Source organism: Piliocolobus tephrosceles, chromosome 3 (genome assembly GCF_002776525.5).
Source record: "Piliocolobus tephrosceles isolate RC106 chromosome 3, ASM277652v3, whole genome shotgun sequence".
In the NCBI taxonomy this organism is placed as follows: domain Eukaryota; kingdom Metazoa; phylum Chordata; class Mammalia; order Primates; family Cercopithecidae; genus Piliocolobus; species Piliocolobus tephrosceles.
In genome coordinates, this window is record NC_045436.1 from 169,691,795 (window position 1) to 169,704,946 (window position 13,152).

The 13,152-nt window shown below is 41.0% G+C and overlaps 1 protein-coding gene across 3 annotated transcripts in view; it reads left to right on the forward strand.

The window, feature by feature from the left end:
* TAPT1 (transmembrane anterior posterior transformation 1) overlaps positions 1 to 12,949 on the forward strand; it is a 66,012-nt gene extending 53,063 nt beyond the window's left edge. For 2 of the 3 annotated variants that reach the window (XM_023206952.1, XM_023206953.1), the window contains 3 exons: positions 3,197 to 3,273; positions 7,456 to 7,616; positions 10,719 to 12,949. In XM_023206952.1, the coding sequence (XP_023062720.1) occupies positions 3,197 to 3,273; positions 7,456 to 7,616; positions 10,719 to 10,948 (468 nt within the window). In that variant the 3' untranslated portion in view covers positions 10,949 to 12,949. The remainder of the gene's footprint in view (positions 1 to 3,196; positions 3,274 to 7,455; positions 7,617 to 10,718) is intronic. The other variant, XR_002730600.1, reaches the window with a different exon arrangement.
* Positions 12,950 to 13,152: the final 203 nt, after the last annotated feature.

Sequence of the window (13,152 nt, forward strand, 5' to 3'; positions counted from 1 at the left end):
TTTGTTTTAAATTATAGCAATACCTTATATATCCAAATATCTATTGGTTGAGCCATCCAATAGATAAGTGACACTAAGCTGTTTTATGTAAATGGCTTTCCTAACAATGAGAACACTCTGTTTTGCTTATTCATTTAGTAAAAATGTTTTTTAGTGGAAATACCTGAGCATGGGCGTTAACATGGCCACTGTAACACATGTTGATGGGAGTATAAATTAATCCAGATTTCTACAAGGCAGTGTGACAGTATCATGCTTGAATTCAGTCATTTCATTTCTAGAAATTATCCTAAGAAAATAGTTATAAAAGACACACAATGATTTGTGGGCACAGCTTTGCATCTCAATGACATTTGTAATAATAGAACTTTAGAAGCAAGCGAATTAGGTTAAATAAATTATGGTATGCCCAAATGAAGACGTATTCTCTATCAGTGGTAATTAATACTTTTTAAAAATTGTCCAGACTTTCTGCAATGAAAATTCCTGCTTTTATACTCAAGAAATAGTATTTTTTTCAAAAATACTACTGAAACTTACTAAATCAACCCTCAACAAGTCATCAACTTGGAATATTTTAATGAATTGCCCAGAACAGACTTGCAAATAGTCTCTAGCAACATTAGGCTATAATAATGTTAATTAAGAGGATTTGTTTAGCTTGGCTTAGTGGCGTGCACCTGTAGTCCTAGCTACTCAGTAGGCTGAGGCAAAAAAAAAAAAGAAAACTATTTGCTGGCTGCACTTGTATTTGATTATGTTCTTTCTTGACTATCTATTCTAACATCAAAACAGATGCAACCAGCCAGGCACGGTGGCTCATGCCTGTAATCCCAGCACTTTGGGAAGGTAAGGCGGGGAGATCACCGGAGGTCAGGAGTTTGAGACCAGCCTGGCTAACTTGGTGAAACCCCATCTCTGCTAAAAAATACAAAAATTAGCTGGGCGTGGTGGTGGGTGCCTGTAGTGGGCACCTGTAATCTCAGCTACTAAGGAGGCTGAGGCAGGAGAATCACTTGAACCTGGGAGGAAAGGTTGCAGTAAGCCAAGATCGCGTCACTGCCCTCCAGCCCAGCAGGAAAAAAGAACCCCTCTTTTTCTAAAAAAAAAAAAAAAAAAAACGCAATTGTCTTTTTTGCCAAAGGATATCTAGACTTCTATAGCTGCAGTCTCATGCAAATCAACTAAGAAGTGTGTAAAGAAAGGGAAGGTCATACCAGCTATATTTTAGACCAGCTTCCTTGACTTTTTTTAGATGACAGATGATTAATAGGCTTAATGCTATTTAAATTTCAGTGTGACTTTACAGATAACCACATTAATTTTTAATATAATTAAAAACATTATATTTTTGCTTATTACATAATAATATAGCTTTCTTTTGCTTGGGAAAAGGAACTAGAATTTCAGAAAAATGGAGGCTTCCAAATAATAAAATTGTTTGTTAAAGGCTTAAGAGATTGATAAAATAGAATATTAAATATTTCTGCATTTGTTTACTACAACTAGAAATATGAAATGTACAAGTATAGGGATAAACCTACATGGCCTGATTTTTTTTTTTTTTTGGTAAGGATTGGTCAAATGATTGGATTTAAATATGATCCTGCTTTGCCAACTAATAATTGACTTATTTGTCTAGTAACTTGTCAGAAAATTCATAATTAGTATGAACTTTTTTGATTTAGTATTTAAAAATTTTTCTTCAGTCTTTGTTTTATTCTTTAAATGAGTTTCTATGGCTGTTATAGCGAAATATTTATGAATAATTAATAATTGACCAAACACTTTTGGAACACCTCCAGTGTGCGGAAAGGGGGTTGTATAGTTAGGCAGAGATCCACTGGCCTTCCTTCCACAGCACTTTGCTCACAGAGCTTCGTTGTGTGCCACAGCTTTGGCAAGCATCCAGGAGACTTGAGAAATATACCAAGACCTCTGTGAGAAGTTAATTCTTTAATTAAGGCACAGGGATGGCAATTTTTTCTTCTAAGCGTTACATTAGGTCCTAAGATGATTTTATATCTGAAAAAAGAAAAATTGTGTATTAAAGTTTCATGGAAATTAGACTGAGTAAAAGTTAACTGACAATATGCTAGATAAGGGTATAGTTATTTAAGCCTTAAATGTGATCGTTGGTTTGCCTTTCATATTAATGAATAAAATCCTAGAGTTGTGTTAACTTCAGTCAGAAATGCCTATACAGTAGACATTACCCTGTTAGAGACTGTGACACGGTTGAGGGCTTCCATTGTCACTTTTCTCATAGTTAGAGTTTATTGAACAAATGACAATCCATTGCCACACCTCTTCCCAATTGTTCTTTTATTAAAAGCATTTGTAAATGTCTTTTTAAATGTGTACCGTGATGTTTATTTAAGATACCCTAATAGACATTTGATAACTTGACATTACTAGATAAGACCACTTCTCCCTAAGTCTCTATTTCTCTTTTAACATATGGGCACAGCTGCACTTGTAATGTGTGGACATTTTCCTTTAACTGATTTCACCAGATTTATTCAGCAAAATTCCAAGGATAACGCTGTTATTCCTTTATTTCTGTGAAAGAAGTAAGAAAATGGATATTTAACTATAACTATCCAAAAGAGAGAAATGTTTCAATGTTTAATTAATTTTTTAATAGTGTTTAGTTTTTCTAAATACAAAACTTTTAAGGTTCCATTTTTCCTGTGTTCCCTGTGAGTTACTGGTGGTTCTTAAAAGAGTCGAAGAAAGGACGGCGGAGAGGGGGGAATAAAACAGGAATAAGGAAACGCCCACCAAATGATTCTAGTTCCGGTGTGGACACATGTAGCAAGATGAAATCATTTGTACTTTGCAGAATAATATTTTATAAAAATCAGCTGCTTTGCATCTCTATGAGGTATAAGTACATGTGTCATTCATGACCTAGGTATAGGGTGGACCTCAGAGAGTCCACAAGAGTGAAACTGTTGCACTAGCCACAGGCATCCCAGATTTGCTTGAACCAATCCAAATGTACCACAGGTTTCACAAGTAGGCAGATCTTGATACAAATCGACAAATTTGCCTTCTTGGATTTTTAGACAAAGGCCATAGATTTATGCCTAAAATGTTAAAGTCAGCATGGAGAAATCTTTTTAAGTATTAACTAATAACTCTGTGGTTGTGTGTTTTGTTTGTGTGTTTTTGTTGGTTTGTTTCTGGCTAGCTCATCAGAGTTGTAACAAGCTCAATTAAAGTGCAAGGAATCCTGTCTTATGCCTGTGTCATACTCTTCTATTTTGGGTAAGATTATTCTTGAATATGTTTTTGGCTATATAGTAAAGCATAAATGCAAGATGTAATGGAAGTTAATAGCATCCCAATCATACTACTCCCAGTCTATGCCGGGGGCTTCCTTTTAATAGCTATACCTCCAAGTGTATTTGCTTGTGACTCGGTTAGATTAACTGCACCGCTATTTGGTAGTAGTATTAATAGTACTTTAGATTTTATTTTAATTTTTAGCAAAATCTTAAAGCCCTTTTTGCTTAAGATTTAGGTTTCACTCACATTTTTTTGACGAATAAAAGCCTGCCATTGCAGACATGTTTTCATATTTAAAAACATCTTTGACCCTCCAATATGTTTGCCACATTGAATTGTTCAGCACACTGTAGGTGGGCATCACATAAAACCAAATGTCATGCACAAGCGTAGGTTTTCTGTGACCACTGGAATCCGTCTGCAGGTTTGTTGGTCTCATGATCTTACATTTTAGTTGGGGGAGACATACAGTAAATTAACAGCTAATTAAGATAGAAATAAATGGTATGAAGAAAATAACAATATAAAATGATGATTTTGCCATTGTTACTTTTCTCAAGAAGTGAACAATGATAAAGTAACCAGACCTGGCATTCAGTTAACTTACTGAAAAATGAAATGGGAAACCTGTTCCACCCTCGCTTAGGTGGTGTGCATCAGGAGCTTCACTCAGGGAGGGGTGGGTGGTCTGAGAGTGGTCGAACTTGAATCCCTCCAGAGGAGAAAGGTTGGAGGGTAAGCATAGCAGTCACGGTTTGAGAGGTGGATTTGCTTAGTGTTCCAGTTTCATGGTTTTTTTAGTGTGTTTTCCACATTGTTTCCTGCCCAGGGCTTAGCACACTACCTGGCATGTGCTCAGGAAGCTTCTGTTGAAGGAGCATGGGAATAGTCACTTACTGTCTGCACTTTCCACCTCTCCACCAAGTATCCTGAGTTATGGGCCTGCTTCCCAGCTCCTGCAGTGCCTGGCTCAGGCCAGTGTCCTGAGTGTAGGTCACGAGCTGCGTGTAGGTCATGTAGCGAATTTCAGTGTTTCACACAGGAGGGTGAGGTTCTGATCACACTGTACAGCATTGCCTATTTTGTTTGAATGAGTATGTAAATAGTTTACTATGTTAAGGTAACTCTTTTCGTTTTTTGACATTAAATAACATTAAGACCTTCCTTTTCTAATGTAGAGTCTCACACCGCCCCTCAACGTTTTTAACATTGTGCTGTGTTTACCAAGTGGTATTGCTGTTATCTCAGTGGGAATAATTGTTTGACAATCTAATATTCTAGTATTTTTTACATAATAATCACGAAATGAAGCATGTATATGCTACATCTGAAAACCTTTGTTTAGTTACAGTTGCCTGTGCATAGTTCACCAAGGGGGATGTACTTTAATCTTCAGTTACTTAGAATTCGGGGTACCTGTGCCCCCAGCCTCCAGTGTCGCCTCCCTCTCCATGTTGCTTCACTTCTCCACCTGGATAGCACAGCCAGACAGATCTGCTCACTTTTCTACTTTATTCATCTACTCTAATCCTCATCTCAGGGTGATTCCTAAATTATCCTCTTCTCCTTCAGAAACTTTCTCAAAACTACCTTGTCCATGCCTTCTTTATCAATTAATTGCACCAAACCCAAGAATCTGTCTTCAGTTAAAAAAATAAAGTCAGAATTCAGTTGGGCCTTCTGACATAAAATGCTGAAGTTTTTCCCCACTACACACAGTTTATCGTCTTTCCCTCCAGACTCACTCTTGCCAGCTAAGGTGGGAGGACTTGCCAGCCTCTGCCGTTACGCTCTGCTCAGCGCTCCTCAGGGAGCAGCTGCTCAGCAGCAGGGCCTGGGCCTGGGCTGGTCTAGGGCTTGGCCAAAAAGAAGCCAGACAAGTGCCCTGCCTTGATGTCACAGAAATTCCAGACAACAAATAGACAACAACTAGAAAAGCAAGTCACTCTATTGACAGTTGGTAGGAATTGTTAGGAAGAAAAGCACAGTAGTGTGAGGAGATGAATGGGAGAGGCAGACACAGCCACCTTAGAGAGGATGGCCAGGGCAGGCCTCTCTGGTGAGCTGGTGTTTCAGTAAGGAAGGGAGCTGTGCAGCCACCTGGGAAAAGCATAGGCTTAGCAGAAGGGCACAGGGACACAGGCCTGGTGGAGGAACAGCAGGCGCCAGGCAGCTGCAGTAGTCCATGGGCAGCCATGGGGGCAGAGGGCCCGGGAAGGGGAGACCACGAAAGGAGCTGAGCAGAAAATGGCATGGTGGCTCATGCCTGTAGCCCCAGCACTTTGGGAGGCTGGGGTGGGAGGATTGCTTGAGCCCAAGAGTTTGAGACCAGCCTGGGCAACATAGCAAGACCCCAGATCTACAAAAAAGAAAATTAGCTGGGCGTGGTGGCATATGCCTGTGGTCCCAGCTGTGCAGGAGGCTGAGGTGGGAGATTGCTTAAGCCCAGAAGTTCAAGGCTGTAGTGAGCCATGATCATGCCACTGCACCACAGCCTGGGTAACAATGCAAGACTGTCTCTTGGAAAAAAAAAAAGAAAACCAGCTTCTTCACTGGCTATAAAACTGGCATTGAAGTTAATGTGAGACTTTTTTCTTCCCATAATTTTTTCCAGATTTATATTGAATGCCTTAAAATATTCATATTCTTTGACCCAGAAATTTTATTTCTATAGTCATAGGTATCTAGGTATCCTAAGGAAATACAGATTTAACATGTTTTCTTAATCAGAAACTTTTTAGTAGAAGCAAAATATTGAAAATAATCTAAATATCCAGAAATAAGAGTTGTTTGGGGCTTTGTTATTTGATAACCCATACAGTGATATTATAAGGCCATTTAAAAGAATGTCGCTGAGGAACATTAACTGATATGGAAAAGTATTCATGATACATTGTTATGTAAATAACAATAATAACAGAATTGCTTGCCATTTCTTTGTACCAGGCACTGCTCTAAGCACCTTACCTCACTGCTCTCCTTTCCAGATTAGCTGGTTGAGTAGCTTGCCCAGGTGCACACAGGTTCTAAGCAGTGGACTCAGGACTCCACACCGACACACTTCCTCCCAAAGTCCATGCTCTGTCTCCTGACTCCCCTCGCCTACTGCCTTGTAAAATAGACCCTGTTTCTATACAGCAAGAAAGTACAAATAGAGGCGTACTCAGAGAAAGCAACTGAAAGATAACATACTAAATGTCACAGTGATTATAATAAGAGTGTGGAATCGTGTCATTTTATTATTATTTTTTTGTTCATCTACATGTGCTAAATGTATTTGTTGTATAATAAAAGAATAAATGTTAAAATGTTTAATACCAGGAAAAATTTCTAAGTCATTACAATTTCTTATAAGAGAACTAAGGAGGCCAGGCGTGGTGCTCACACCTGTAATCCCAGCACTTTGGGAGGCTGAGGCAGGTGGATCACGAGGTCAGGAGTTCAAGACCACCCTGGCCAACATGGTGAAACCCCGTCTCTACTAAAAATACAAAAATAGCCGGGTGTGGTGGCGGATGCCTGTAATCCCAGCTACTTGGGAGGCTGAGGCCAAGAATTGCTTGAACCTGGGAGGCGGAGGTTGCAGTGAGCCGAGATTGCACCACTGCACTCCAGCCTGGGTGGCAGAGTGAGACTCTTGTCTCAAAAAATAAAAAAAGAAGAAAACTAAGGAATTCCGAAGTTTTTCTTTGTGGCAAAGAAGCCTCCGAAAACTCAAGGTTGGCCGGGCGCAGTGGCTCAAGCCTGTAATCCCAGCACTTAGGGAGGCCGAGACGGGCGGATCACGAGATCAGGAGATGGAGACCATCCTGGCTAACACGGTGAAACCCCGTCTCTACTAAAAACTACAAAAAACTAGCCGGGCGAGGTGGCGGGCGCCTGTAGTCCCAGCTACTCGGTAGGCTGAGGCAGGAGAATGGTGTCAACCCAAAAGGCGGAGCTTGCAGTGAGCTGAGATGCGGCAACTGCACTCCAGTTTGGGCGACAGAGCGAGACTCCGTCTCAAAAAAAAAAAAAAAAAAAAGCTCAAGGTTTGTGTAAATTCCTGGAAATCCCTGACCTGTCCCCATCCCATGCCCCCTGCCTTCTCCTTCGCCATGAGCATTCACAGGGATTTAGATGAATTCCAACAGATATGGTTTGTTTTGTTTCTGTTTTTAGGTTGATATCCCTGAAAGTACTTAATAGCATTGTGCTGTTGGGGAAATCGTGCCAGTATGTGAAAGAAGCCAAAATGGAAGAGAAGCTGTCAAATCCTCCCCCAACCTGCACTCCAGGCAAGCCATCCAGTAAATCACAGAACAAATGTAAACCCTCTCAAGGTAGGTTTGGTCCCTTTCTTCACTTTCCTGGATCATTTTCAAATAGTTAAGTCACAGTTCGATCAATGTTAAGCAAAGCTTTAAAGATTGGTTTCACTTTGCCTAGGTTTTTTGGTCTTTTAATGGTTGTGTTTTAGATCCCATCACATATATACCTGGCCCAGTGTTCTGAGTTTTTCCATTTACTCATTCACTGTTCAATATTGAGCACCTGTGACACGTCAGCTCCAGTGGATGCAGCAGTGGGGTGGAAAGGCAATTCTCTGCTCCCATGGAGCTTGTTCTAGATTGTCGGGAACAGGGGTAGAGAGAAATAAATATGCACTATGTCAGATGACAGGGAACTGCAGAGAAAACAAAAGCAGGACAGGCCAAGGGAAGTACAACTGGGAGTTGCACGCTCCCCCAAGTGTGAGGAGATGGCACTGCACAGAGTCCTGGAGCCTGAGGACGGCGCATCCAGCCTTCCAGGAGCAGCTCCCAGTCAGAGGCCCAGCAGGCCCGCAAAGGCACCAAGGCAGGAAGATGCTTGGTGCATCAAAGGACATTAAAAGCAAGGTGGCTGCAGTGGCCCATTCCCAGCGAAAAGGACTGGAGAGGGGGTTTTGGGGGCCATGGAGGGCTGCAGGCTGTTAGGAGGACCTTGGCTTTGACTCCAGGTGGAAGGGGGCTGTTGTGAGGCTTTGAGTGGAGCAGTGGCATGGTGCAGCTGACATTTTAAAAGGATCATTCTCAAGCTTTGTGGAAAATAAACTCCAGAGGGGTGGGACCAGAGAGGCAGCTACCTGGCCAGGAGCAGGGTAGGCAGTGTGAGCAGGGAGAGCTGGCCAGGATCTGGATAGACCTGGGATGTTTGCGTGAAGTATTTGCTGATGAGGAAGTTACGCAGTGTGAGAAGAATAAGAGAGTTCAGGATGATTCCAAGGTTTCTGGGCTGGAAGATTTGGAGGAAGAACTGGGACACTGACTTAATTTTTGTTGTTAGGTGGCAGTTCCCTGTTCACAAAGGTGTTTGTTCGTATGACTTTTAGTTTGAATGATGTATTTTTAAATGTGTGGAACAACTGTGTCCCAGGTATTAGAGATGCTGAAGATAGAAAGATAAATAAAGGATGTCCTTCAAGGCTTCATGTAATTACGGGGGTCCAAATAGGTGAGCAGAGGGTTTGGAGGGACAGGAGAGGGTTCTTCTAAACTAAAAGCTTGAAGGATGAAACTGGCCTAGGGCAGGCTGGTGGAAAGGGCACTCCAGAAGGGCCAGCATGAGTTAGATCATGGAGGCCTGGAAAAGCATCTGGAGAACTAGCAGCTCAATATGGCAAGTGTGGAGTGTGCTTGAGAAAGAGGGAGGAGAGGAGAGTTGGGCTGGACTGGAGTCCTACCTGAAAGTGGGGCTGTGCTCATCGTGTGTACTTAACAGGAAGCAAAAATAAAGTAAAATAACAATGTGTATAATCACTGGGAAATAATTGTTTTCATTATAAGAACACTGTTAGTAATAAGGATTGTATTTTTTTCTTTTTTTTTTTTTTGAGACGGAGTCTCTCTCTGTTGTCCAGGCTGGAGTACAGTGGCGTGATCTCGGCTCACTGCAAGCTCCGCCTCCCGGGTTCACACCATTCTCCTGCCTCAGCCTCTGGAGTAGCTGGGACTACAGGCGCCCGCCACGTCGCCTGGCTAGTTTTGTTTTTTTTTTTTTTGTAATTTTTTTAGTAGAGACAGGGTTTCACCGCGTTAGCCAGGATGGTCTCGATCTCCTGACCTCGTGATCCGCCCGTCTCGGCCTCCCAAAGTGCTGGGATTACAGGCTTGAGCCACCGTGCCCAGCCAGGATTGTATTTTTTTCAACCAACTAGGTAATTCGTAGTGAGGCCTGTATGTGTTCTCTTGTTATGTATATTAGTTAAGAAGTTAGGCCAGGCATGGTGGCACATACCTTTAATAATCCCAGCACTTTGGGAGGCTAAGGCAGAAGCAGCACTTGAGCCCAGGAGTTCGAGACCAGCCTGGGCAACCTCTAGTGAGTCACATCTCCACAAAAAGTATAAAAAGAAGTTACTAAGCATCAGTCTTGCTTTCAAGAAGGATCCAGTCTAATGGGGATAAAAGCTTTAAGGACGTACTACAGGGCAGGGCCATTGACTCAGGGGTCATGTTATGAGAAGTACATTCAGGACGAGGGTCTGAGTGTTTGCACAGAATGTCTTGGAGGTCAAGAGAACACAGACTAGAGACCATTCAGGAGGGTGTTGAAGTCAAGCTGAAGAGTGGGAGGGGGCCGTCTCTCAAGGCTGCATCAGATTCATCACGTTGTAAGGAGACAAAAAACAGCAGTCCTGGGGGTGAGGGCAGGAGAGAGGAATTAGTGCAAGAGAGCTGGATGTGTCATTACCTCCATCATGGCAGTGGTGTGACCAGGTGTATGCACATGTCAGAACTCATCAGATTATACATTTTAAATGTGTACAGCTGATGGTATGTCTTTTTTGCCTCAAAGAAGCTGTTCTTACATGGATTGAATGTATCATTCAGATGAGTCGCTCCAGGCCCCAGCCCAGCTGTCCCCAAAGCCAGGCTCCAGAATCTCTGTGGCCTAAAATAAACACTGGGGGTTTTGTTTGTTTGTTTGTTTTTACCTCTGGTTTGTACTTCCCAGAGATGATGATGCTAAACCAACTGTAGCTGAAGTGACTACAGATGACAGGTAGAATGTAGTAAAGTCTTCTTGGCCCACTCCCTGATGTTCTGTATTGGAGCAAATGTTAAGTTTTCAGGACTGGCAACAGTCAGGTTAGGTCTTGATTATATAGAGAGGAGCCGTATTGTAGGAGTTGTGATCTTTCTACAGTTGGGTGATGGCATTGTTTGTGTGATACGAGCAACATAATATACCCTTCCGTAAAATTGAACAAACAGATGATTAGCCTCTAAGTTTTATTATAAATGATGGCTGCTTATACAACATGCTATTTGGTTATCATTTGCTTTATCTAAAAGCATGGATGATGGGCACTTTTTTCAGTACCACTATGTTGGTAAGCTTTTATTTATTGCACATTGGGGAAAATCTTTCTCTCATTTAATGGACCTATTTTATCACAGGCCTTTCCACAGAAGAAAACCTGTCTGCCTCCGTCACCAACCAGCCTATTCATCAAAAGGAAAATATCATACCATTGCTTGTGACAAGCAACTCTGATCAGTTTTTGACAACTCCAGATGGTGACGAGAAGGACATAACGCAGGACAATTCTGAATTAAAACACAGATCCTCAAAGAAAGATTTGTTAGAGATAGACAGGTTCACAATTTGTGGAAACCGAATTGACTGAATCTGTGGCTCCATGTGCTGATGAAGCTGGGTCCTGGGGCAGCAAGTGCTGTGTTGCCAGGACAGACAGATGCTAAACATGGCACTTAAATATTTATTTAAAAACTTAAATTATTATTGGCAAGCAGATCTTAGTATCTTTCTTCCAGTAATGTGGTCTGGCTGAGGGTCAGATCACAAGACAGGAGCGACCTTGACCTTGACTCTCTGGGAAGCTTGATGGATTATAAAACTTCCTCCTGCCTGGCCAAGCAGCAGCGTCACTTCCAGAACCCAACCAAGGCAACATCAAAATCTGTTTTGCTTTGTCAATCTGGGCTTCCAGAATGTTGAATTTGCCTCAAGGCCTCTTCAGTATAAGGAAATACCTGGAAAACTGTGAAGCTTTTACCGTGACGTTACCTTACCAGTCTCATACTATTTTCACAAACAGTTTTCAAATGTTACTTCATCTGCCAAAGCATTAAAAAAAATTAAACATAAGTCAACATAAATGTTCTTACCACCAGAATAACCCTTAAAGATGTATCTTGATTAATCAGAATAAAAGGCTACCTTAAATAAGACATGATGAACAGTAGCATTTTGTAGGGTAAACAAAAACAAAAACAAAAAACGCTAAACCAGTTTATTTATTTAAAAAATTAATGAAGGCTATGCATTACTGGGAAAAACCCTTCATAATTTTTCAGTTTACTCTTTAAAGCAAAATGTGAGCTGTATGTCATTTAATTGCGGTGGTTAAAATATAAATATCCTTACAAAAGGGCACTTTTTACACCAAGGAAGCAGAGCAGTGTTAACTTTAAGGTATACTTCACTGGTTTTGCTTTAAAACTAATTGCTTCATAAATTATTACAGCTAAAAGGATTTGGTGTTGAACAGGCTGAAAAATTGTCAGTGTACAAAATTCGAAACTGTCAACTTTAGCTGTAAGTAAATGCTCCAAGTGTGTTAGGCAGCAGCATCTTGCTCGGGCTTATCAAATGCATCAGTCCTTCTGTTTAGGTGGACAGCGGGTGTGCCTGTGCTGGGGCAGGGTGTGTGTTCTGTGGGTGTGTGTCTGTGGGGATGTGACTGTCAGGGTGGGCCTGTGCTGGGGGTGGGGCAGGCCCCGGTCTGGAGAGGATTTTGTGTGAAAGTAAATGGGTGTTTGAGGCGTATGGGTGGCTGTCAGTGTGGGGAGGCATCTGTGTATGGCTGTTGGGAACAGCAACCAAAAGGTGCTTTTGGTTTTGTTTGAGATAAGATTCTGTTTCCATTTAATTACTAGTTTGTGGCCTACATCATAGGTCAAGTTACTTCCCTCCCGTAAAACTTCTACAACTTCTGGTTTCAGAACTGTCCAGAAGGTGGTACTGTTAACTGTTATTTCCTTTGATGTTTTGATTTTGAAGTTTAGTTCTCATGCAAATGTTTCAGGCATATATATATGCAGAAGGCAATTTTTAGGTGATTTGTCTGTTTCTTGGATGAAATATAAAGCAAGCTTTAATGTTCCGACTTGTTCATTTGAAATACAAAAAAAGTAAGTGAATTTTAATGTTTTGTATTAACTAAAGAAATCTGAAGATTAATGTTGAAGAAATTGTATGGACATGCCTTTGTGAAACCAGGAAGTATTTTAAGTTAAAAATGAAAAAGCTTTTAATTGCTTTGTGTGTGTTTTAGTGGAGCCCCATTTTAGAATTATTATTTTTTTTCCATCTCCCTTTACCAACAAAAGGAACAATGCCATGGTGAATGGAATAGTTTGGGGAAAGCTTTGCCAAACACAACCCTGATTTCAGAGCAGGAACATGGTTTGGATAGATCTTCAGTTCCGCTTGAATTATTCTGTGACTGTGCTGTCATTTTCAGAAGATTTCCATTCCTTTGCAGATGCTGTTGGGAGTTCGGGATTATGTTCATTTCTTCTGTCATAATGGCATTCAATACTAATTTTATAAGTGCATCTTGTGTGAAACTCAATAAATTCAATTTTGTAATCTTTTTTAAAAAGGTCACTGAATTTCTTTTAATATTTACTATTGTATTTGGAAGAGTGAATTTCCTACTGTATAATAAGAATTTATTTGTAATTCACAAGTGGTAGAGCTATCTTAATTTAAATTATTGTTTTGGTCTTAATAGTGGCAAAATGTTTAATTTTGTCCTTGGAAAAAATAGGCTGGGCCTTGATTATAGACCGTTTAATATTTCTC